At 42.2% G+C, this 24,594-nt stretch overlaps 1 protein-coding gene across 4 annotated transcripts in view; it reads left to right on the forward strand.

Annotated features, from left to right (window-relative positions):
• CARMIL1 (capping protein regulator and myosin 1 linker 1) overlaps positions 1 to 24,211 on the forward strand; it is a 203,916-nt gene extending 179,705 nt beyond the window's left edge. For 3 of the 4 annotated variants that reach the window (XM_083822729.1, XM_083822730.1, XM_083822727.1), the window contains 9 exons: positions 1,254 to 1,320; positions 1,641 to 1,837; positions 6,027 to 6,133; positions 7,415 to 7,847; positions 12,373 to 12,451; positions 14,684 to 14,914; positions 17,488 to 17,622; positions 20,229 to 20,375; positions 23,159 to 24,211. In XM_083822729.1, the coding sequence (XP_083678855.1) occupies positions 1,254 to 1,320; positions 1,641 to 1,837; positions 6,027 to 6,133; positions 7,415 to 7,847; positions 12,373 to 12,451; positions 14,684 to 14,914; positions 17,488 to 17,622; positions 20,229 to 20,375; positions 23,159 to 23,295 (1,533 nt within the window). In that variant the 3' untranslated portion in view covers positions 23,296 to 24,211. The remainder of the gene's footprint in view (positions 1 to 1,253; positions 1,321 to 1,640; positions 1,838 to 6,026; positions 6,134 to 7,414; positions 7,848 to 12,372; positions 12,452 to 14,683; positions 14,915 to 17,487; positions 17,623 to 20,228; positions 20,376 to 23,158) is intronic. The other variant, XM_083822728.1, reaches the window with a different exon arrangement.
• Positions 24,212 to 24,594: the final 383 nt, after the last annotated feature.

Raw genomic sequence — 24,594 nt, forward strand, 5'->3', positions numbered from 1 at the left:
ATGTTGTCTGAAGTTTCAGTGCCAACTATGCCTTTTCTGGCTCTCTTAAAATTGATAACACTAAACTTGATTAACAATTCTGTTGATGAGTTGTGAGCCATAACAAAATCCAGCTTCCTGACTGGCACTCCACATTTGAAGTCGTTAGGTAGGGCTAGAAAGTGAGTGGACGTGTTGGAAGTATACAGATGTCACTGAAGCCAGCAAATATGACTCTGCCACAAAGAGAGCCTATCTTTACAGGAGCCAAGTGACTTTAAATTAACTCCTTAGGAAACATACAGCTCAGCCTTTTGGTTTACAAGTCTTAAAATGCTGAGCTAAGTTAAAAGGTTCAGAATTGTCAATGCACAGTTTCCTGTAGCAAAAAGTCTTTATTGCCACGCAAGCTTTCAGAGGAGTTCAGGCAATTGCCACGCAGACAAGAGTTCAGGCAAGAAAATAAGGGCAGCTTTCCTCCAAAATTAACAAAACTAAGTCTTAAGTCTGGGTATTTGTGCTCTAAAGGCAACATATTCCCTTTTCTGGTAATGTGAAGGTGAGAAGAAGAATAGCACGTAACTTATCGTAGATACATTGAATGTATGTAAAGGTAACTTTACACCTTAGTGTATCTAAAGTCCAGGGAAGTCGTGTGTTTCCTGGTGGTATCACTAACCCTGGCATGGTATTTACGGTATTTTGAAGGGCTGCATGCTCCAAGACTATATTTTCCTAGGGAAGCTTGGTGAGATGTGTGATGGTATCCAGAAGCGTAGACACCTGGATTTTAATCCTTCCCAGAGGCGTGTCACTAGCTGAGGAAGTGTATTTTATATCAAAAGTAAAAGCCAAAACAAGGACTGGTCCCTTGTATTGTCATTAACTACATAATAGAGGCCACAGTAATTACTTAAGTTTTCCATGCCTCGTAATCCCATATGCAAAGGTGTGGTTTTAATAGCTAGCTTGTTTTACAGTTGGGGATCAATGAGTTAATGGTTGGACACAATTAAATTAATTATCCTGTTTACAACCTAAGATTTTAGTGGGAAGAATAACTGCCTCCCTGCTTCATTTTCAAAGTCAGTTCAACAAAATGCCAATTTAGAAAAAGTTATGAATGTTTGAGAAGGGGAGGAAAAAAAAACATTCCTTCCTGCTATTAAATCCAATCAGATCTCGAGAACAGATTTGCTGTGTAGAAAGGAAAAAGTGTTCCTTGTTATTTCTTCTGTCCGCTGAAGTCCTTTGTTTTTATTTTATATTGACAGATGACTCCTAAGTCAAAAAGGAAAAGCATCCACAGTAGAATGCTCCGGCCGGTGTCCAGAGCTTTTGGTAAGTGAGGATTTCATAAAATCTTTCTGCTTCTTTGCTTGCTGAGATTCTTCTAGATAGTTCTTTATTCAGAAGCACAGAAGACTGTCCCTCCCTCCGGAGTGCATTTGAGGCCATGTTGCTTGCTTTGTTTCGTGAATCTTCTAGTGTGTCTGGTAGCAAGTGCTTGCTCGCAATGCTCTGTCTGCTCACAAACGTGTTGTGGCTGAACACGTTCTCTAAACGTGTTCATAACTGTTTACCACAAAAGAAAGGAATGGCATTGTCTTTTGTTTTAAACAGCATGTTAAGTCTAATTAGAAAGTTTTGATTTCTCTTAGAAATGGAATTTGATCTAGATAAAGCACTGGAAGAAGTACCTATCCATATAGAAGACCCACCGTTTCCTTCCAGCAGGCCGGACAAACGAACGTCTGGATTCATTTCAGAGCTGCCATCAGAAGAAGGGAGAAAACTCGAACACTTCACAAAATTAAGGCCCAAAAGGAATAAAAAGCAGCAGCCCAGCCAAGCAGCAGTGAGTCTACATCGAAATCCTGTTGGCGATGTTGTCTGTTGATTGCTTTTTGCCATGAGTCATGTCTTGCAAAGTAATGAGGACAAATGTTAAAGTTTTAAAAGCTATAAGCAACTTCTTAGTTTTTCTTCTGGTATTCATGTATTTCAGTGTGCAATCCCTATTACAAGCTTTTTGTCTTGTTTGACACAGCCTAAACCCAGGGTTGGTTTTATCCTTTTTTATTTACTTTTGTTTTTTAATGGAAGCAGTTTCTGGAAGTACATGGAGCTTTCACAGGAAACTCATGAAATACCACAAAACATTTCAAATATATTGCAAGGGTTTGCTAAGTCTTAATCTTTTTTTTTTCTGCCTGCTTTAAGACTTGGTAACTTGGCATGGATTCCTATTTCTATCAGCTCTCAGAGGAGCTACCCTGTGACACCCAGCTTCCCACAGCTCCCTAGCTGAAGGTGATGTTTGGGCCAGCAAATCTGCATAGTCACAGATCTGCTTTTCATGCTGGAGCCTGCCTTAGAAAAGCGAAACAGAGCACTATCTGTCTGTGAAAGGCATTGGTGTGAACCCAAGTATACGTGTGTGGAGTTCCCACAGTTCCATTTCCTTGGCATACCACATCAATGAAGATTTATTTCTGTGATGGTATATCCTCAGGGTATATAAGGACAGATCTGGAGGAGTTACAGAGCTATCTCCTGGCAACAGAGCAGAGCTGATATGATAAAATAACCCTTATCTAGGGGCAGATATTGCTTCTCTGAATTATAATGCCTAGTAATGAATGTCTGTGGCCTCGTCTGCTGCCTTAGGATTGTTGGAAGTGAGGACCCTTGAAGATTTCCTTAATGCTGGGAAAGATCACATAAGGCAGGTTTTTTGTACCACTTGGGAGTGGAGAAACCTTGAAGCAAAGGGGGAAACGCAAGCCAACTTTCCATTCCGTTGCCCTTTACAGAGAAGGATAGAGGTAGCAGGAGGACAGACTGGTCTTCACGTTGTAGGGAAAACGCATCTGTGTTTACTCCATCTGATTCCAACTCTGCAGAATGCACGTGTTTTCCCAGTTGCTACACTTGCTTCCCATCTGAACTTAGTCAGCGCATCCTGTGCCACCTGCGTAAGCGTGGGGAAGGAGTGGGGGCATGGGAGGGCAAGTGCTCTGCTAATAGGCTGGCGACCAGAAAATAAAATATCTTGCTTGACAGAAACAAAAAGCTTACCTCTTGTTAAGAGGAAGTGCTACTTCCCATGACAATGCAATGCTCTGGGAACGCTCATCCATATTGAATTAATTAGGAAATAGGGGGTTAGTAGTTGCAGAAACTGAAACAAACTTTTTTTTGTTGTTACTGAAACTCATTTGTCCCTGTCTGGTTTGATGGACCATTTAATTCCTTAGCTGTTCAGACCTAATAACAAATCTAAACAAAACTTTAAAAGACTTGAGATGTTTGCTCGATGCTTCCAAAAATGAGACAGACAAATTTTCAAGTCTAGAGTCACGAGTGGACTCTGTCATTGTTTGCAGAGTTTATTTGCTGATGTTTTTGCCACTCTGATGCTATAGAAAGCAATGGTTAGGAGAAGCACTTGAGAAGCAAGAGGCGCAATCTCAGATCCCTGCTTTGCCCAGTATGGATCTGGGATTTCAGTTAAGGTTTTTTTTTGTTTGTTTGCTTTTTCCCTTTGCAAGCCATGATTTTCTTAGCCAAAACTTATGGCTTCATGTCCACCCAGAACAAATGTTTTGGGGGTGTGTTAACTGAATCAAAAGATTAAAATATTTGCATAGCTTTTTTTTTTTTTCTTTAAACTTTTATACTGCTTAAAGCAGGACTATTTGGTTGTTTCCTGTTCCCATTATTTCCATTGGGTAATTTAAGGAATCTCAAATGATGGCAGCTGTACTTCTCTGGCTTTGCTGAAAAACAGACTTGTATTCTGGGAGTTGCTGTAGTCTGGAAGCTAAAAAGGAGAAAATGTAAATTTTTAACTTGGGGTGGATGGGCAGAAGAAAGCTTTATAGCTCTGTCAGGCTGTATACTGAAATGTATACCCTGAAATGAGCGTTGAGAGAGAGAGAGAAAAGAAGAACTCAGCATCCCCAATATGCTTCTGCACAATATGATGAAACAGTTGTTTATAATTCAGTTTTTGGTGAGATCTTCACCTGATGGGTTCTTCAATCATGTGTGAGGATCTAGTACAAGAAAGAGAAGAGCATGTAACAAACGGACTGTGATTCAGTTTATTTCTTCTTTCAGGCCTGATTCTTCCTTAGTGAAGAACATAGAGGGCTCACCTTTAAAGTTAGGCTAAAAGAAATATGACAAACACAAACTAACCACCTTTCCCGTTCCCCTTTTCTTTCCCCTTCTCCTAGCATTAGGAGCCTAAGGGATGAAATAAACCAGAGCTTAGTCTTTTACCTTAACATTGAACACTAACAGGCATTACAGTAAACATCTATAAGAAAATTCTGTGCCTTGCATACCTTATTAGACCCCAACATTTGTGTATATCCTTAGTACATTTTTAGGAACTTGCTGCTTTTTCAGTTGCAAAATGTTTTCTGTTTTGAGGTAGATCTCGTTTGCGGTGGATTATTGGATTCTTGCATTGCTCTGGGAAATGGACTTGCCTTTGATACACAGATGCTTTTTCTTACTGTCTAGAAAAACAGTTTAATGTTCATCCTTAGAAACCATCAAATACTTTCTTATTTCTGCTGATGTCAGTGTCAACCATTTTTTGTGAGGGAAGTCAAGCACTTACCTTGGGACAAAGAGCACTGATATGACCAAAACAGATGTCAGGGCATGCATGGTTGCCTAGTTTCACATCTTTCAGCTAAACAAGTTCTCTGGAAAAAAAACAAAGGTGACAAGAGTTGGAAGTCTGAGAAATCACTGTGCTTCTTAGGAAAAAACTTTTTTTTTTTAATAGATATCATGCTTTTTTTTTAATTGAAAACATGCAGGTAATAAAGCAGTCTTTACCAAATAGCGTCTTGTCTGATTAGAATTACATTAATACAGCAAGAATCAACAAAGTATTAATTATTGTCTCTGGTGGCCAGGTAAATACTAGGCTTCTAACAAGATTCAGCCACTGGAAGCTAAAAAGTTTAACAGACGTGTCAAAGCTTTAGTTCATATGCAGGCTGTCATCCTGGATTAATGAGGCTGGGTTTTACGTTAACTGTGAGTTTTTAGAGTGTTTGTTTTTCTTTTTAGAGGCTTGGAAACAAGTCTGTATTCCAGCTGAAAAGGGAAGCTAGGGTTACGCTGAACTGCTGTGGCAACTAGCAGGTTCCTTGACTTAAAATTGTTTCAAATCATGAATCCTACTATTTTGTGGCAGACTAATTCCTGGTCATCAGTACTACCAAGAATACAACTGGGTTGGGCCTTGTGGCATCCTTTGTAGTCACCTGAAAGGGTTTCATACGTCCTTTAAATTGAAGGAAGTTTCTCTGCTCGTAATAGAGCTTTTCATCAAAGCCACATGCAGGAGCTAGACCACGTGCAAATTCCTCCCAGGAGATGGCGTGTTTCATCTTCGGGAGGCTACAGAGACACCGACTGATCTTCACAGGGCCTCGGTGGTTGGCAGGTACCGCTAACTCAGCTTCTTTTAGATGCCTTCAGTCATCCACGTTCAAAATGTGGGTGCTGAAACCAAAGAAAGGGGGCAGGTTTTTAGATGCTCGGCGAAAATCTGTTTTCAGTTCCTGAAGTGAAACACCGGATTCTGTATTTAGACTCTCTGCTACTGGATGTTATGGATTGAATGAATTTTAAAAGACTCTGTTAGCCCACTGGAGCTCTGTTTCTAAATCTCCAAATCCAGAACATGGTTTTTCTCTGAACAGGGAAAAAAATAGCTGTTGAAAATATGTTCTCTGCAGGTGACCACTGCAAACACACAGAGTAGGATTTATTTTTTTTTAACTGCTTTTTTCGTATTTAGTATTTAGTTGCACTGCCCAGTTTGCCACTGTTGTTTTGTGTTACTTTGTGTTTGATATAGTGGGGCGACTGGCCTGAGTAAAGGAGCTGGTGCTTCCGTTGACTGAGGTTTGGCTGGCACGTGCAACTTTAATAATATCTTAATTATTAATAATTATCATTTAAACAAATGCACTTGAATTATTTTACACTAGAGAGATATTTTCTTCTGTCAGGTATCTGCTGGAGTGCCTCCAGAAGGGGATCAGAACGGTCTCATGGGAAGAGTGGATGAAGGCGTGGACGAATTTTTCACTAAGAAAGTCACAAAAATGGATTCAAAGTAAGTTAATTTAAAAAAATAGTTAAAATAATCTATCCTGATAGCTGGGAAAGTAGCAATTCTAAGTCGTATTTGATTTCTGTTCCCAATATTCAGGGTTGCTTTTGTAAAAGTCAGAAAATACCTTAATAGTCTAAGATACTGTGAATTCAATTACCCTCCATTAAAAATGACTACTTTGAAATAAATTGCTTTGGTATGCCATGTGGAGAGGGTTATTGACTAGCAGGTATTTGTATAACTCAGTTGGCTTCATATTACCCTTCAGTGGAGCTCATTAGAGCTAAAGCAGAGCGGTATATTGGTCAAGGCTCTCCTCTCTAGTGCCAGTAGTGCACACATGGATGTGGCTATCTAGAAAGGATTGATCGGGCACGCTGTTGTGGTCGATGACAGTAGATTTATGCTGTTTTAGTAATATATGTTAAAGATACATTTAACCAGTTTGTAGTACTCCAAATTTAGGAAATATGTTTGTCTGGAAGATACGTCTCCTTTAGCTTTGTATAGGGGGAAAAATCTGGCTTACACAATTGCTTTGTACTTGGTTGTATATTTGCAGATGCATGCATCTAGAAGTTCTTGCATTAATGCATGCTTGGGTTTATACATCAATGCATACATAAATACTTCCATAAATAAATGAGAAAGCTAGGGCAAATTCTGGACAGCTTGGAGTGACCCCTTCTGTACTGTATGAGATGTCCATTAAGGAAAATGGTAGGTGTGAGCTGGTGGACAGCAGTGGCAGGAAAGGCAAGTGTTTTAAAGTCAGTGTGTTACAAATATTTGTAGTGACATGTGAAGCCATGTGTGACATACTCTGTGTAGTGGTAAAATCGTGGTAGCTTTGAAAAATGGATTAGCCAGGTTAAGTTCAGGGTACTGGCAGGCTGCGGCATCCTCCTGTGCTTCCCTTGGGCTCCTGCCAGCCGCTCATTTCAGATGTCCCTGTGAACTCGCATATCCCTGGCCATGTGCGTGGCTCAGGGATCTTTTCACAGCCCCCATTAGCTGTCTCCATTTGCTTTACCGGTGGCTCTTTCCAGTTGGGGTGCTTGTATGCAGAAATGCTCTGTGCTCAGCTTTCCCCTCAAGTGTGAATGCTCTGCCTGTAAGATGCAGTTTGTAATTTAGGTGCACCTGCTAATGACTGAGCCCAGGGCAACACGTAGATCATACAAAAGGTTGGCTTTGCCCAGGAGAAGTCATTCTGTGCTGTTTAAAAGAGAAGAGAGAGGGGAGTGACGAAGAGATTGAAATGTCCATGTCTTTTATCAGGAGACCGTCGACTAAAAGTTCAGATGGCAGCGAGCCCAGCGAAGCAGGTGATGAGAAGAAGAAAAGGGACTCAAGGAAGAGCGGCTTCCTTAACTTAATCAAATCAAGGGGCTCCAAATCTGAACGTCCTCAGACTGTGGTGGTGGCTGAGGAGCCCTCCTCACCCAAGGTTGCTGCAAAAAGCCCAGCTGTGGATACAAATAAGAAGGAGCCGAAACCTGCAGAGCAGAACGGCGGTACGGAGCGATCCGAGGAATTAAAGACACCAGACTCGCTGGAGGAGGCACAGCCAGATGATGCTGCAAAGGCTGAGAGGGGTGACAGCAAAGGAAGCCCTCAAGGAGGCCGGAGGTATGGCGTGCAGGTGATGGGCAGTGGACTTCTCGCAGAAATGAAAGCCAAGCAGGAGAAGAGAGCAGCCTCTGCTCAGAAGGTGAAGGCAGTTTGATTTCTCTTGAGTTGTTGTAAAAAATGGACAAGAGCTAGGTGTCTCCAGGGGAGGGGCTACAGGGGCTGGTGGCTGGGGCTTGTCATATCAACCCACCAGGGGTTACAGAGTTCCTGAAGGAGGATTGTCCAGCGCTGGGGTGGTTGAACGTGAATGCCCTGGCCAGGGACCGGGCTGCACACAAGAGAAGACATGCCCTTAAGCCTGCACTTTTTCTCCTCGTGCAGAGGAGGCGACACCAGCTCTTGCACTTGATGTCAGGCCACCACGAGCTCAGAAGAGGGCACGTAACTGTTTGCACATATTACAGGGTAATTTGGGAGCAACTAGTGAGCACAGTTTGGATGTCTGCACTCTATATGATGTGTGGTTTGTTCAAGTGTAATGGAAGCATGCTTAGCATAAAGCCAGGAATGACTGTTTACTGCGGTGCCCTGCACACTGTACCCTCAGGTGTTTGGCAGAGTTAACTACACGCTTCTCTTTTGGAAGGTGATGTAGCAAGTTGGAGAGATGTGTCATATTTTAAGTTACATATCCCATGCAGAGCATGCTATCCAGCTCATGCTTTTTTGTTACACTTCTTAATTTTATGTCCTTTTGTACCACACCTAATTATTCTTATGCCTTGGGTTTCTGTATTTCAAATACTAATACTCAAAACAATAATACATTAAAAAAAAAAACCACAACCTATTCTCCACAGTCTTCATGTTGTCCTCACGTTGTAATATCCTCATGTAACTCCAAAGCTTTTTGCATCAGAATATTTTGCCTGATGCCCATTTCCCATTGACCTTACCCACTGTCAGACCCTGCTTTCTCCCAGCTGCAGTTCTCATGTTCTAAAATTACCAAAGGATCAGTGATTTCCTCCTTCACTCTTCCTCTCTGACATACTGCCCGTTCCCCACCATTATCCCCCAACAATTTGGAAGACGTCACTTCATGGCAAAGCTCATCTGCAAGCTTTGCCATGTTTTCCTTTACAATGCTGCAGTTATCTAACTGGATCTGGGCAAGACACTCAAATGTTATTTTTACATCTCTTCTCACTCTTACAGTACTTGCTGTCATGTCTGAACTATTGCTGCAAACCCTGAGGTCTTAATAATAAGACCTCAGGCTATGGCTAACAAGCTATATGCTCGTTGAAGTGACCCTCTGCATAAAAATGAATTTTCTGAGGAAATGACCTATTCCCACCTCTCTGGTGCTGAATAGTGCCCGTGAATAGCCTCATTGATTTCTAAGACACCAAGTTTTCAAGTAAAATGCTACATGATTGTAAATAAGACTGTTACAGTCTGCATAAAACATTGACTTACACCAGATTATATATCTATATATATATATATTTTAATTTTTTTTATAATTGCATAAATGGTTTGCTTGGTGCTTTTCAGTTTCTTAACAACTGGGATGATGTGGTTGAGGTAGGCTATTAACAGGCATACTTTTTTTTTTTTTTTTGAAAGTGGAGAAAGTAAAAGTCTGCTTCCATTGATTAGCTTTCACAGCATTGATTGAAAACCTGAATTTCAGCTATCCAAAAGGAAATCTGTTACCTTTTCCCAGTATTATGTTTTTCACCCTTTGAGGTTTTTTTGTCAGCTTGGAAAGGTTACCCCTCTCCTTTCATGTTTATCATTAGTTTCCCATTCTCTTTATGTTAGTGTATGAATATAAAAAAGAGAAACTTAAGAAAATTGTTGTTTGGGATTTTTTTAAACTTACCTTATTTTTGTTGTGTTTTGCAAAAATTGATATTTATAAAATTCAGAAGTAGGTCATTTGGGGTTGTGTTTTTTCTTTTCTTTTTCTTTTCTTTCTTTTTTTTTTTTTTAATAGTAACAGGAAAGCTGAATTGAAATAGGAATCTATACACAGCAGGGTAGTGACTTGCTATTTCTTAACGTTGCCCCCACCATAGAAAATTGAACTGCTGTTCAAAAGAATTTTTCACGTATTTCATCTTAGATTGCAACAGCAAACAGTTTAGTTTTGCACTTTCATTTATGACATTCATGAAGCTGAAAATCATACAATATCCTGGTGGTCGAGCTGCAGAAGAAAGCATCCCACAACTGTGAAATTGCTTAGGATGGGTATGACACCAACTTCCCTAATATCTTTGAATTTATCAGAATTCTAGAGTCACGGAAAATTGTATTTTCCTTTAAGGTGCAGATGGCTGCTTATATTCTGAGTTCTTTTACGTGAAAACAGAGCCAGAAGGAATTTACTATTCCATTCATACCCTCCTGCAGTCTTGTTACAGATACAAGTGATGAGCAGGTGCACAGTAGATGGAAAGATGGTAAACGCTTTTTTGTTTTCTTTTGCTTAGAATACAACGTGAGAATTGGCATTAATGGTGGAGATAAATATGTGCAATTAGTGTAACTACTAGGCACGCCTAAAAAGATCTTTTAGCTCCATCTAGTGTTTACAGGCTGACTTTTTAAATACCTTGAGCAAGACCTGCGAGCAGACCAAGCTCATTTGTAACCTGCTTGTTCACTCGCCGCTGCACCCAGCAGAAGTATTTCCCAATCCTGCGCACGTACCTCATAAAAGTAGAGCCTGGTCACTATTTATCTGCATGATAAATTTGCCTGCATTTATCTGACATGACTGACAGCTTCTCAGGGTGTATTTTTGCAGTAAGTGCGTAGCATTGTCTCAGGACTGTAAGCAGTTTGTAGTGTGTGTACACTAGTTAGCCAAACGTGCTGACATTGCATTTTTTAAGTACTACGTTAAATGCAAGCACTGGCTTTTGTATTTGTCTCTGTACGTGTTAGTATTTCCCCAGCAATCACATAACTAGAGAGGGAAGTTATAGAGAAATTAGTTTTCATATTGTCCTAAAGCCCTCTTAAAGTCACTTACTGTAGCTAAACCTTAAGCATATATCTTCAATATGTACCTTGAAAAATTAGTATTTTGGTGAAAGTTCATGAGAATTCATATTCCGTGAAAAAATTGTTAGTAATTCAGTTCTCAGAGAGTTCGTTTGCTAAGGTGTGGGAAAATGATCCAGTAAATGGAGAGTGGCATTCCCTTCAAAAATATATAGCCAAGATTGTCTTACAAATACCTAGCTTTAGGAGATGGAGAGGTGAGAATTGAGCCAAAATGCCATTGACAGAAAAGAAACAGGAATAAAAATAAACCTGGAGCTCTCACCTAGTGGTACAAAGCATAACATTCCTGCTAGATTTGGATGGGACTTTATTGTGTTGATACAGGTGATGTAGCTTAGAACTCTGGTTCTTCAAGTCATCGTGTTTCTAGAGTGCTTCTGATGGGAAAACGACTTGTTTCGCTTACACATGGTTTTTAATATACGGATGACTTTATATTTAAAACCTGTAGTACAGTCCCTTAGACTGGATTGCTGTATGGTGTCAAGGTAATTTTACAGTATGGGAAGTTTAATTTTGATTCTAATTACATCCTCCTTAATGCGCTAAGCCATTTAAGTGTGCACCTATTCTTAGAGGAGAGGTAGGAAGACAGACACATCCTATACAGGAATTGCAGGCATTCAGCACCTCCATCCTTTTCTTTGTTGTATGAAAGAGTCGCTTTGTTTAGGAGCTGGGTGATGTTATGAGCAAAATGGAGGTATCCATAAATCTGTAAGGCCAACCATGCTGTTTTCTGTATCACCCCCCAAAATCTGCTTCTCCTAAAAAGCCTGTGCTGAATTACCACCCCAGCGGAAAGACACATGGCCAGCAGGGATATTTAGACATCACTCCTTTATGTTTATACTTACAATACTATTTCACTCTAAATCTGTTCCTGCTACTGTGACTGTTCTCTTCCTTCCTGCCTTTCCTGTTGTCCAGTTTTTATCTACAAATAGGATACCTTTAGGTCATAAGCTCCAAAGGACAAGAACCCTCACTTTTTTTAGAGATGGTGAAAATCCAGCAGCCTTTGTGATGTGTCGCTTTAAACACTTTTTAATAAGTAAGATCTATTTGTTTTTAAAACAATCCTGTAAACACACGGGTGCTGCTACTTCTGGAGTTGCAAGTTTAAAATACAAAGTTATTTTTGTACATGGAAGAGCATAAGATCCATCACAGCAATATTATATTCAAATTGCAGATCTTAAAAAAAAAAAACTTTATAAACCTAAATGAGATTTTTTTAAATATGGAGCTGTCTTTGGAGAAAAGACTTTGTTAGTTTCAAGTCCATTATCTGAGCCTTTAGTTTCAACTCCTGCACATTAGTAGACCTGTCACTTAGGAGGCAAGGTGTCACTGCAGCTTTGCTAGGCACCAATGCTAGTGATCAATTCAGTGTAATTTATTTTCCACTTGGATTTCCAGGACATGAAGAATAAACAAGGAAGTGCATTCAGCAGTCAGTACTTGCACAATTTTCTTTGCCTTAGGGTTTCCAAATCGGTGCTTTTTTCTAGCAGAACCACCGAGTTGTATTAATCGTAGATCTATTATTAACATGAGAGCTTTTCTCACTCTTTCAGAAACTTGGAAATGACACAGCTTCCAGGGAGTCTTCTGACACAGCGATGAGCTCAGAACGATTGGATGGAAGTGGTACAGGTACAGTCTGGGTTTCCTGGTATAAACTCTTTCTGGAAAATGCGAAAAGAAAAAAAAAAAGTTCAGAATCACTCTTTCCTCTCTGAATTGTGTACCTAACAATTGCTTAAGCAAAACACAAACTTATGCTAAGTGAACAAGATTAAAAACAAGCTCGCTTTTGTACTGTGTTTGACAGCGCTGCTTGTCAAGTCAACTCCAGAGCTGTGTTGATGGCTGTTGTTTTACTCCTGTGCTTCACACGGCAAAGGCGGGAAAGGACTCAGTGTACATGCCTGAGGCTCCTTCTAACGGGTCTTGATTCGTAACAGAATTGGCAAAGCTGGAGCTGAACCCAGGAGCCAGGAAAAATGTCTGCACACAAAGAAGTGAAATTCCTGAATACATATGAAGACTTCACTATGACCAGTTTGCAAGGTTAATAGTAGTCAGTGTAGGTACCAGCTTGAGTAGTCCTGGCTTTTGGTTATCGGAAGACACATCCCACAGGCAATGGAGGCTGGCTCTTCCCAGGCTTTAAGTGGCTTGAGCAAAGCCAGGGCTGTCTGCAAAGCTGTGGAGGCCCAGGGACACTGCCTGCATGCAGAAAATAACATAAATAAACTTGGTACTTACAGCACTGAAGCACTCTGCAGCTAGGCCTGCTGTGTACTGGCTGAGGGCCCTTGTCAAGCTGTAGTCCTGGGCCCTGGAATGGCAGTCCTTTCTTTACCACTCTTGCTTGAGAGCTCTCCAACGCTGCTCTTTGCTATTGCGGCTACAGTTTGTCTTTGGCTTGGGTTAATTTATTTCAACTTACTGGGTTCCAATAATATTAACAGGCCTGAGGTTAGGAAGACAAGAAAGAGAGTTAATGGAAAATTGCTGGATGTTGCTACAGGAAAACTACAGATCGTGATTCAAAAGGAGAATAAGTTGTTGTTGTTGTTATTCCTTTCTTCATGCCTGGGTATCACCTGCTCTTTTGTATGCACGTAGACACAGGTGGAGAAAGCATCCTGCTGTTTTGCTGGCAGCTCAAGGGTCTATTGCATGCCTGCAGACATGAACTCCCCCTCTCACACGCTCACACAAATACGTATGTGTAAGCACACAACTCTCTGGTTAGCCAGAGTTTAGCTCCGGCCGGGCTGAAAAACAGTCATGTAGGCTGGCAGAATGTATTGGAGATTGGCTTGAAACAAAATACATCCAACACTCCCCTCCCATTGCCATTAAAATGTCTGTCCTCAGCACTCTCGTAACAAGCAGGGTTTCTGAATGGGAATAGCAGGTAGGTAGGCCAAGGGAAGTCTGTGAGCTTTGCCGGGTACCAAGGCAACCAGTCTGCATTTCAGTTAGTCCGTCATTCTGTTCCTGAGAATAAAGATGTGACAGTTGTTGAAAGTCCCAAGCTAGCATACAAGTTTCAAGATTATCGTTATAGCTGAGATGTGCAAGCTTTCGGTGTCCTCAAAGCTGCAAAGTAGGAAAGTGGGGCAGGCATTTTGCTTGTTTGCAACCTAATGTCCAGCAGGCTTTCTACCAACTGGCGTAGCTAAATAAAACTGATTTATCTCTTGGAAGTGAATGTAGTTTTATGCATAAATACTTAGGTCTTTGTTTGGGATAATATGTTGATAAGCCTGCTAATGTGTAGGAACTATAGTCCCTATACAGTGTTATTACATTAATCAAAATATTATCTAAAGAATACTTTAATTTCTACTAAGTTTCAAAATCTCCTCTAGCGCTTGCTAAAAGCAACAAATAACAAAACGTAGCCTGCTGTTCACAGGTTCGGGATTAATTTTCTGGGCCAGAATTTCTCTGTTGATTTTGGACAGCCAACCTTTTGTCTGTAGAGGTGCGAAACAGCCAAAGGCTGCCTTTTCTGCTGATCCAATGCTGCTTTTGCAGCAAGTAGGCCATACCATCTGCTCCCACAAAGATGAAGGGAGAGTAAAATCCAGCCAGCCATCAACCTAAATGTATTAAAAAGGCTGGAGGTGCTATCGCCTCTAGGCAATTGAATTATGAAGTTTAGCACATGTAGAATTGGTGTGTCTAGATGCTCTTCTTGCGGTGATTTTAAATGAGATACGAGGGGTCACTTTACAATCACTACACAGCTGTGTGAGTGCGTATGGGAATGAGTAAAGGTATTTTCTACATGAAGGCTCTGTGTACCAGTACATTGTACACTGACCCTTCCATGCTGCAGACTTTAATTTACATTTCTGTTTATTTTAGTGCCTAAACTCCAGCAGACCCTTCCAGAGAGTCGGTTTGCCTCCAATAAAGGTGACTCCGGCTCAGCATCATCTGAAAAAAATGCCAAAGCTGAACCAAAGGCAGAAGCTGCAGCAAAAGCAAGAGGTTCTTCCAACACAACCAGCCCCAAACCCCCACTGCAGTCCGCAAAGCCCAGCCTGGCAGGACGACCCACGGTGCCGCAGAAACCACGCTCTGCCTCTCGTACTGGTGAGGAGCTCTTCTGGGCGTTCGTTAGCCCCAGCGGGGTACTTCTGCGTGGAGTTGGGGTGGGCCTTGAAGGAGACACCCAGGGCCACATCCTGGACAGGAGTTAAAGAGAGTAGAGGGAGAGGTTCTTCCGTCACTTGCTCTTGACTTGTTTCCTCCTTTTCCATCTCCCACTGTCCTAATTAAATAAATTTATTAAAACGTTTTAGCCTGTGATAACACCTGGCTCTAAATACTGAAGTCCTTAGGGGTTTTCTGGCAGGCTGCTTTTAGCCCCTTGAGCAAATGCCTGTTATTCATAATAATTAACACAAACTACTGTTTCTCACTCTCTTTTCCCTTGTTTTGCCCGTGATTCTTTTCTTATTGCTTTTGATTGGAAATAATTGTAGCTGTGCTTTTATAGCCCTGCTAGGCTGCCAGCTGAATGGCTGTTAACTTCAGCTCTGTCCTAACCTCCTGCCCAGACATTACCTGAAGATTTCCAGTAGCATGAAATATTTCAGCAGATTTCCTGTATGCTGTCTGTTCACTATTTAATAGGCCAATGACACAACCCCTTCTTTCCAAAGCATAACCACTGCAGTAGAGAGGAATTACATGCTAGTTACTCACTCTCCCAGTGGCTACGGCAAATAGAGCTTATCAGTTACTGCTGACTGAAATATGGGAGCACAGCCATTTGTAAGAGCTCTCAGACCTCCAGGCTTTTCCCATGCTCACCACTGACCTTAGAAAGATGTTATTTCTGCTGGAGGTAAGGGGGCAGCTGGATGTTACAGCCTCTTCCTTGCCCTTGGTGTGTACCTGAGCATTACTTGGTCTGCCTCTGCACTCTAGTGGGTATTTATTTTATTGGTCATTTAAAAAATGGTCGGAGAAGTGAGAGGTGTTGGGCGAGGTGCTCCTGAAGGTGAATACAATAGGAAAGCGTGGCTTGTTTGGTGATGCTTAATCTGTAACATAAGCAGCATGTTATCTCAAAATGTTTTGTATCAAACAGACCTAAGCTATCTATTTCTGCCAGCTCATGCTTCCTGCAGAGAGAGCATACTGTGGGCTTAACAGAGAGAACAATTAGTATTTGCTAGTAATAGGCCAGCTCTTCAGGTGGCAGCAACAGCGGCACCATCTCTGCTGCAGTCTAACTTCAGTCCCAGTGCTTGTATCAACTTGCTGGCTAAGCACATCCAGGGGATGTGATGGAGAAGCCAAGCAATAATCCTATTTACATTCTTGCTCCTGCTGTTGCTTATGGTGATGTGGCCAAACTAATGGTAGCAAAGTAATCTGAGGGCAAAGGAGCACAGCTCAGATGTCTTCAAATTAGCAAAGACTGAGAGTGGTTCCTCAGTAAAGCATGGTATATCAGCTTTTAAAGCATGGTATATCAGCTTTAGTTCAGAAAGACACGACTGTGTTTGCCAAGCATGGTGCTCATGCACGTGTCGATACCAAGCTTCCCAAAGCACGTGGCCTCACAGGCACGTCAAATGTGTGGAGAAGGTCCTGAGAATTAGTGTGTCCATTCAGACCAAGTTGCATTTGGAAGGTCATTGCTTCCCTCAGCTGAAATTAAAATGATTGACTCCTTTGTGATGGCCGATTTATGTTGCCAGTGAGACAGATCCCTACTAATTTCCGATATGTAACTGAATTAACTCATGTTCCAAGTATACAATATATGTTACTCGGTAATGCGAGCTCCTTTTCTCTGCTGTCAGTACTAATGTAGCTTCCCACCTGCTCTGTGGGATACTTATGCCAATGTTTATTCCTTGGGAAAGAAAACATACAAGCAGTTTAAGTGACCCATTATAGCCTTCATTTGGACAGGAGGGAAGTCCCTGTCTGCTTTAAGATTGAAAAGGTCTTCTTGTAAGGACTGTAAAGATGGTAGTCAATATGCCATATATAAATGCATCCAATCTTTTAGAGAAACAACATATCCAGATGGTTTAAACTAGAGATTTGAATTTAAATTCCAGATTTCCTGAAAGTCTAGCAGGCTTTTTATTTTATTTTTCTGTTTAGAAAATCTTTACAGATGCTCTCATGCTATATATACTGGCAATTTATTCCTGGAAGTATAGGCTTCTGTAGACTACTTACAGAATTTCTTCCACCGATTCACTTTTATGCCTTACAACTGTGAAACAGGACATCTAACTTGATCAGTTCATTATGTTCGAGAACAATAAAAACATGAATAGAACAAATATTTCCAAAAATCCATCCAAAGCAATTTTCAGCTGTTCTTTACAAATTGCATGCTTACGTCTTGCATGAAATTCAGTTGGTCCCATCAGATTTCTGTTTGTGCTGCAATAGTAACATACATTAAAAATGCTGAAACTGAGATCTTTGCTTTGGCTATTAAAATTCTTGCAGCTGGACTGAGGGCGTCATGTGTTCTCTTAACATGATGTAAATTCCCAATTCCTTCTTTTTCTGACACAGATTCTAGCTGTTGCTTGATTTGTGTGTTATGTTGAGCTTCAGCCCCGTCATAAAAGTGCCCTTTCTGTCAACTAAATAACACTTCTCACCTTTTTGTTCATGGTACTCCGCAGAGGATGCTCCAGAGTCTCCCTCTGGCCCCAGTTCCCCCAAAGTTGCCCTGCTTCCACCGGTGCTGAAGAAGGTTCCTTCTGATAAAGAAAAGGATGGTCAGAGCAGCCCCACAATCAGATCGTTTTCTCAAGAAGGTAGGAGTGCTGGTGTGACTGTTGGTCCAGCATGCCTTTCGCCTACTAGGAATCAGTATGTCATTGTTCCCTGATTTGTTTCGTCTTGAAAGGGAAGAGGGTTATTCGTTTTGAGGAAAAGAGAGGAAGGAGAGTGAACCTGGTCCCCTGCCCCCCATCCATCATCTGGTCCCATCCTCCCTCCCCCTTCACCCATGGGCTGGTGCTCTACATTTTCTTCCTTTCATCAAACCAAGTGAAATAAGATGAATCCCTTGCTACTAATAATGTATTTGAACTATTAAGGACCTCTTGTATTATGTATATTATTTATTAGTTTATTATTTATTAGTTTAGTTTGGTCTGATTCGAGATGCTGGTTGGTGTTGATCGTGCATAAATGTGAAATGCAGCTCTGTTGATTAGCAGATTTCCAGGGGAGCAGCCATGCCTGTTCCTTGCAGCCAGCCTGTTGCTTTGTGTGTATTCCTTCTTTCTGTGGGATCAATGCACGTGACCGAGCTCAACTCACCCTTGTCTTTGTGTGCCAGGGCAGGGCTTGGTGCCTTTTACGCACGATAATAGACCGCTGCCATCTCTTCGCTGCTTTTTGTATCTGCTCTGGATTTCTAATTTCGCTGGTGCATTTCTTTGATCCACAGTTGACTCTCAGAAGAGCTAAAGTTTCCTCTGAAAGCACAGAACATATGGAGAAATAGTCACAGAAATACTGTTCAGCGTGGTGTTAGCTGGCACAAAAACAATATTGGAAATCTGGGTGTGAGACCTCCTCCTTCCTGGACTGCTCTCAAGAAAGACAGTGAGCCCCATCTCCATCCCAACGTGATTCCCATCACATCCAGACTGGAAAAATGACAGAAGTCTTGAGACGAAGTGGTGCCCTTTCAGTACTCTGCCAGCAATTTTTTGGAGTATAGGATAGGGGCTGACGAGTCAGGGCAGATATGTAATGCTGGGTTGTGAAGAGGGAGCAGTTGTGCTGCCTGCAGAGCCCATTACCCTCTAGGTGAGAGGAGGGGCAAAGCCATCCCCAGAATGGGAGTAGCCAGAGGTATATTTTGAGAAGCTTGTCCCTTTCTCCCCTAAAACCATAATTTCCTTTATGAAACAATCTACCTCCCAGTCTGGTTGATGCTTTTGTTGGAAAATTGTTGGTGTGGTGGCTCCAGTTTAGTGACCACATGTCAGACCATGCTGTGGCGTGTCTGTCTACAGATTTTGGCTCTCCCTTCAGCCATCTGTTGGGCTGCTCTTGTGGTGTAAAGGTAGCCCAGCAGAATGACCACAGTCTTGCTGAGGTGTGTGGAGCTAGCAGGACATGGCACACCCAAAGATCTCTCCTGTGCCTGGAAAGGGCTGAGGGTTTGAACAGTCTGTTTTGCCAAAATCTGCACAGTCTGTGGCTCAGGATCCCCAAAACACAGCAAGGTGTCTAAAATGGCATTTATGTGCCACAGCTGTGGCGTTATAAAGGCTGCAGGGCAGGACAGAGCCTGGTTTTGCTGCTGCCTTTAGTCCCATCAGAGCCTGTGCTGAGACAGGTGAACTGAGCCACAGCTTGGGCACCAGACTCACTGTATCGGTGCCATCACATTGACAGTGGTTGCAATCAAAGGCTCTTGCCACAACAGACTCTTCCAGTTGCTGTCTGATAAATACATGTGCTAGAGCCCTTGTTTTCTGGCCAGCGTTTCACCAGAGAAAGAACTTGCTGCTACACAGCTGGAGATAAACAACGTAGTGGGACTTATTGCAGGTGTGCTTTCACATCTGGTTGGCCTTTTGTATTACAGCAACCTCTAATACAGCAGAGATTCGACAAGTTTTTGCTGTTTGTGATTGTCACGTGAGAAGAGGGACCGTCACTTAATTTTTAAAGTCTGTTTGCTGTTCACAAAATGTTATACAAAGGGGGTTGGATGCTGTGCCTTCCTCACTCCTTGCTCACTTAGAGCTTGCCTCCGCAGCAGACTCAGCCAAGCTGACATTCAGTTTCCTAGTTGCTGCTGCATTGCACTGTGAGAATTTTAATAATAGCTTGGAATGGCTAAAATTGGGTTTCTGGGTCCTCACAGAGCTGCTATGCTTTGCATAATGTTGTTTGGGAAAGGCTAAATTCTGTTTCTTTTGGTTGTTATTCTTCATCAAGTCATCCTTCTTTGTTACTGCGCTCCTTTCTCTTGTAGCCATTCCTCTTTCCTTGCGTTCTGCTTCCTTTCAGATTGCCACGCTCAATTTACTTCTGCAAGTGGTAAATCACTACAAATCCGCCTAAGTTAGTAAACGAAATTACATCTACTGCAAAAGAAAGCTGCATATTAGATGACACTTAATTATAAAATTGCTTTACGTTAATGATTTTAACTGTGCTGCATGGGACAGTCTCCAAGTGCTCCTCCTTACACAGAGTACCTGTAAGACTGGGCTGCAGTTACCAACAGATGCAAATATCTGGCCTAAATTTAAGCAAGCCTCCGGCGTATTGATTGCTACTCTTTGAATAATTGATTAAACGGGATGAATAAGTGAAACTGTTTACACTACTCATTACTTCCCATACACGGCCCTACAGCTTAGGGGTATAAACGAATCCTTTTCCCTGCTAGAGCAAACAGGAGATGGGCAAAAGAGAGATGCAGACCGTGACCGCGCAAAGCTGCCTGGCGGAGGGGGAGCCGCTGCGGGGCAGTGTTCTGCCAGTGCAGAAGAGGAGGGCAGTGAGCTCGGGCAGAGGAAGGCACAGCCAGCTCCTGGTTAGCAGTTTCCTATTTCATTTTTCATCACGACGGTGCTCGACAGCTGGCACTAGCAATCGTGAGGATACGGTAATAGCAGAGAAGCCTTGAAACGGTGCTGGTCTGTCCCTGAAGTATGAGAAGGGTAAAAACCTCAAAACCTAAGGATTTGAAAAAAAAATTGCTAATGGAAGATGTGTTTGCATTTCACCTTCATGGCAGCACCAGTGCCCAGTACCACGTAGCACCTGCAGGCCCTCTGTGGAAGAGGGCTCCTTACAAACCATTACCGCTCATTACAGCGGCGGGGGCACGCTGTTCTGTAAGTCCTCTCCAGGTCGAGGCTCTCTGCTGCTCGTTGTGTGTAATTCCTTCTTAAGATGCATTCGCTGAAGTATTTCAAACCACATTTCAGCCTCCAAATTGCTAGTGCCAGCTTCAGTACAGTCACTCACACAGCCATTTGAGAACTGGGTAAATCAGCTTGTTTTGTTATAGCACCTTGTCCTTGGTTGGCATAAACACGACAAAACCACAAAGAAGCACAAAAGCCCAAACCCAGCGCTGTGCTGCAACTCCTGATGAGCAGCTTTGGCTTACAGTGAACTCATTCAGAAAACTATAAAATAATTGGTTGAATTGTGTGTTTTTGAAATATAAAAACTCTTGTTCCCAAATGGTATGTGTTTACATACTCCTCTTTACCTCTTAACCAGTTTGCTTAAACAGCGATTCAATATTACTCTTTTTTCTACAGCATTTAAATGAGGCGTTTTGAATATCTAATGCAATTGTGTTTACAGTCAGTTCTTCTATTTGCAAGGCAACGTGTACCCCTTCTGTAAATTTCCTATCATTTGTTCCATCCCTTTGAGGAAAAGGAAACAAACACACCATCTGCCCTTCTCTACCCTTAGCCCAGAAGGCATAAACTGATTTTCTTTTCATATTGTGGCATCAAACTTAGCCCCCTGAAATTCGGAATCTCTACTCACCACCATAATCAGATTATTTTAATCGATTCAAAGACAGCTCACTGGTAAAGTAAGTTTCAGAAGCTGAGATGCTGCCACAGTTATACACAAGTCCCCTTTCTGTGGCTTTGTGGGGACTACACATGAGCAAGAGGCAGCACTGCTGGCAAAAACCTGGTTGCAGTATGTGGTCTTAAATGCCCAATGTATTTTTCAGGCATTTTGGGGGGCAAACTACCCATCTTGCTTTATTAGGCCATAAAATAGAACAGCTGCTGCAGCATGTGTTGTGGGTTTTGTTTGAAGAGAGAATAGAAGCTCAAACAACTGCCAGGTAATTACTAGCAGGTATAATTATAAAAAATGACTCAAAACCACCAGGCACCTATTTCTTTGAACAGCAGAGCAGTGGTGTTTGAGGAGATGGAAATGCCTTTTATTTTATTTTATTTTATTCTTACAGAATTTAGGTATTTTAAAATTGTCAAATTAAACTAAATAGCTTTAAAAGAAAAAACTTTCTCAAAATCCTTTTCTCTTCTTTCCCAACTTGCAAAGCAGGAATAAGACAGCAGTGATTTTGTAGCTGCTGGCTCTTGTTTCATCCCTCTTTTTGGCCAGCACAAATAAAGGATCTGCTATTTTGGAGTCAGGAGGCTTATTTGGATAAGCAGTGTGCCATGTGTGCAGAGGTGGGTCTCACAGGATGCGTGCTGGACGCGTCCCTTCTGCTCTCGTCCCAGCAGAGATGCGGAGCTGGACGAGGTCTGTGCCAAATGAAAATGGGACGGAGCTTTCTGGCACATCTGGGTGGCCCTGTGGCCTGACCCACGGCCTCGTGGGCAGGGCTGGGGCTAGGGGAAGGGACAGGAGGTGTTTTGTAGCCGCTGCAGCTGGTGGCACCTTGTTCAGCGATGTGCACACATGGCCATAAGGTCTAGCATGGACCAAAGCCAGGCATCCTCACCTGAAATGGTGGAGCAAAACTCTTCTAGCTAACATGACTTGCAGCGAAGACACATCTGAGGATCACTGTGCATGTAAAGGTTTGTTTTGATCGGAAGCATGAGATTTCCAAAGCCATCAACCCTTGCATAACCTCACTCCAACTGATGTGCGCAATAAAACTCTTGTTTCCATAGCAATTTTAGACCACCACTCTATCCAATCAGAGATGTTAACAAGGTTTGAAAACCTTTCTTTCCATTTCATTTCAAGGCTTCTAGGTTTGTGGGGGGGGGAAACACTGGCCTTATTGATTTGTGCTGGGTGAACAGAATGGGTGCTGCTTGCTTTTAGATCAAGGGAAGCAGGGACGGTGAGGTGCAGAGCCGTGGTCTCGGCTGGAAGGATGCAGGTCAGGCTCAGTGTCCGGCAGGGGAGAAAGGCTTGGGATGTGCACTGCTGGTCTGAGAAGTGCCCAGCTGAGATGCCCGAGCAGTCAGGTGGCCATCGCCTGTAACCTAGCTCAGCTGGAAAAAAGAGTGCTGTTTTGTTTTGAAGTGATGTGATGAGAAAGAAGTCTCCAGGCCTTTTCCTACCTGTAATGTAGAACAGAAATGTAATCTGTGTCACACTGAAGTTCTGGTTTTCATGTTCCAGGTTTGTCTGCTTGCCAGCCAATGGCAGAGTAAAGTTTGTTCCACTTTTTTCCTTCTCTCTCTCCCTCTCTCTCACCTTTTTGTGGTTTGAAGAACTAACAAATCTGTGTTACTCCCACTAGTTCAAATTAATTCAGTGGGAGCAGGTCCTAGATGCATGAGTGACTTTTTTTTCTTCCCTCCCTTCTACAGTCATTAGTAAGACCTATTTCTGTGTTTTGTGCAGCTGCAAAAAGAAGCCCCGGGCAGCAGCCCCACGAGTTCCAGGAGCTGAAGCAGAGGTCCTTGAGTAAAGACGGCCATCAGGGAAGCAAGTCCAGTGACTCTGGCGAAGAAGCAGATAAAGATTTTATTTTTGTTTAGCAATCAGTGCAAGCGCTTTGTAGTGCGAGAGCTTTTATAACAATCAGGGTACAGCAATCGACAGCCCTCCTAGCCAGCTGCTCTGTCACCACAGGTACACTCCCATGCAGAAAAGCTGATCTTCCAAACACGAATTACTGTGCAATCGGTTGGCATTGATTCGGCCCTTAATCTCTGTCCCGTACAGTTCAGGCCTTCCTTCCCATGCCTTTGCTAAAGCCAGCAATTCCTTCGTGTATTCTACTTGAACTTCTCCGAAGCAGCTACAAAGAAGTGCCCTGCATTAGGGCATTTAGAAAGCAAAGCGAATTAACTGGACACTGTCGTACACTAATACACTGTACAGCAGGTAATGTGTCGTACTGCTGAATGTAAATGTGTCAAATCTGCACGTGACTGACCTATAAATATATCCTTGCGGTATGCAATTGCACATTGTAATTATATTAAAAGAGCACACTAATAAAATAATTTGTATAGATTATATATATTAAATGCTTGGGTATGGTTTTTACATTCTCCCACCAGGAGCTTCTTTCTTCCTGTTATTGTACTGTACATAAAGCTCCCGCGCTTACATTTGTGTACTGTCAAAAAGCACAAGAGAGAAGGATTCGAATGATATATAATCTTGTTATGCTTCCACATTCATATATTAATGTACATAGTTGGTTGGAATGAGGGCAACTGAAATTTTATTAATATTGGTGTTTTCTAGAGGCCTTCTTCAGTTCTGTCTGCATATTCGCTTCCTTTCAATGTGTAATTCTCCGAGAAGAACAGTTTGACATCTGTAAAAACATTTCTGCTTTGGGGGGAGGGGGCGCAGGTTTCACAGGTATCCACTTACATTACAGGTTGAAGGGATTTTATTCATATGTATATTTGTAACAATAAAATGATTTTACAACTGAAATGTAACTCCTCGTTTTTGTAGTGCTATTCTTGATAGACAAAGCATGCAGTCAAGACAAAAGCCATATCGTCCGTCTTCTGCTCGTGGTAAAAAGTCTGTTCTTCTTTAGAGGGTCATCAACATCAACGTAGACATCAACTTCATAAAATCGCTGAAAGAAGATCTCTTTGCTAGTCTCCTCACTTGTGATTTTAATCAAAGAAGCCTTCACGTGAGCCAGAGGTGTCTGCTCCCTCATTCTGTTTTGGACCCGTAGGACAGAGCAAACTTGGGTCGGTGACACGCTCCCAAGAGCAGTTGCCCTGAGCTTGCTGTGGCCTCTTGCATGGGTAGAAGGGCTCAGATGCCTCTGTGCCTCTGTCGAATTAGCTTTCTGCTGCCCC

The sequence above is a fragment of the Anser anser genome (genome assembly GCF_964211835.1).
Source record: "Anser anser genome assembly, chromosome: 2".
NCBI lineage: Eukaryota > Metazoa > Chordata > Aves > Anseriformes > Anatidae > Anser > Anser anser.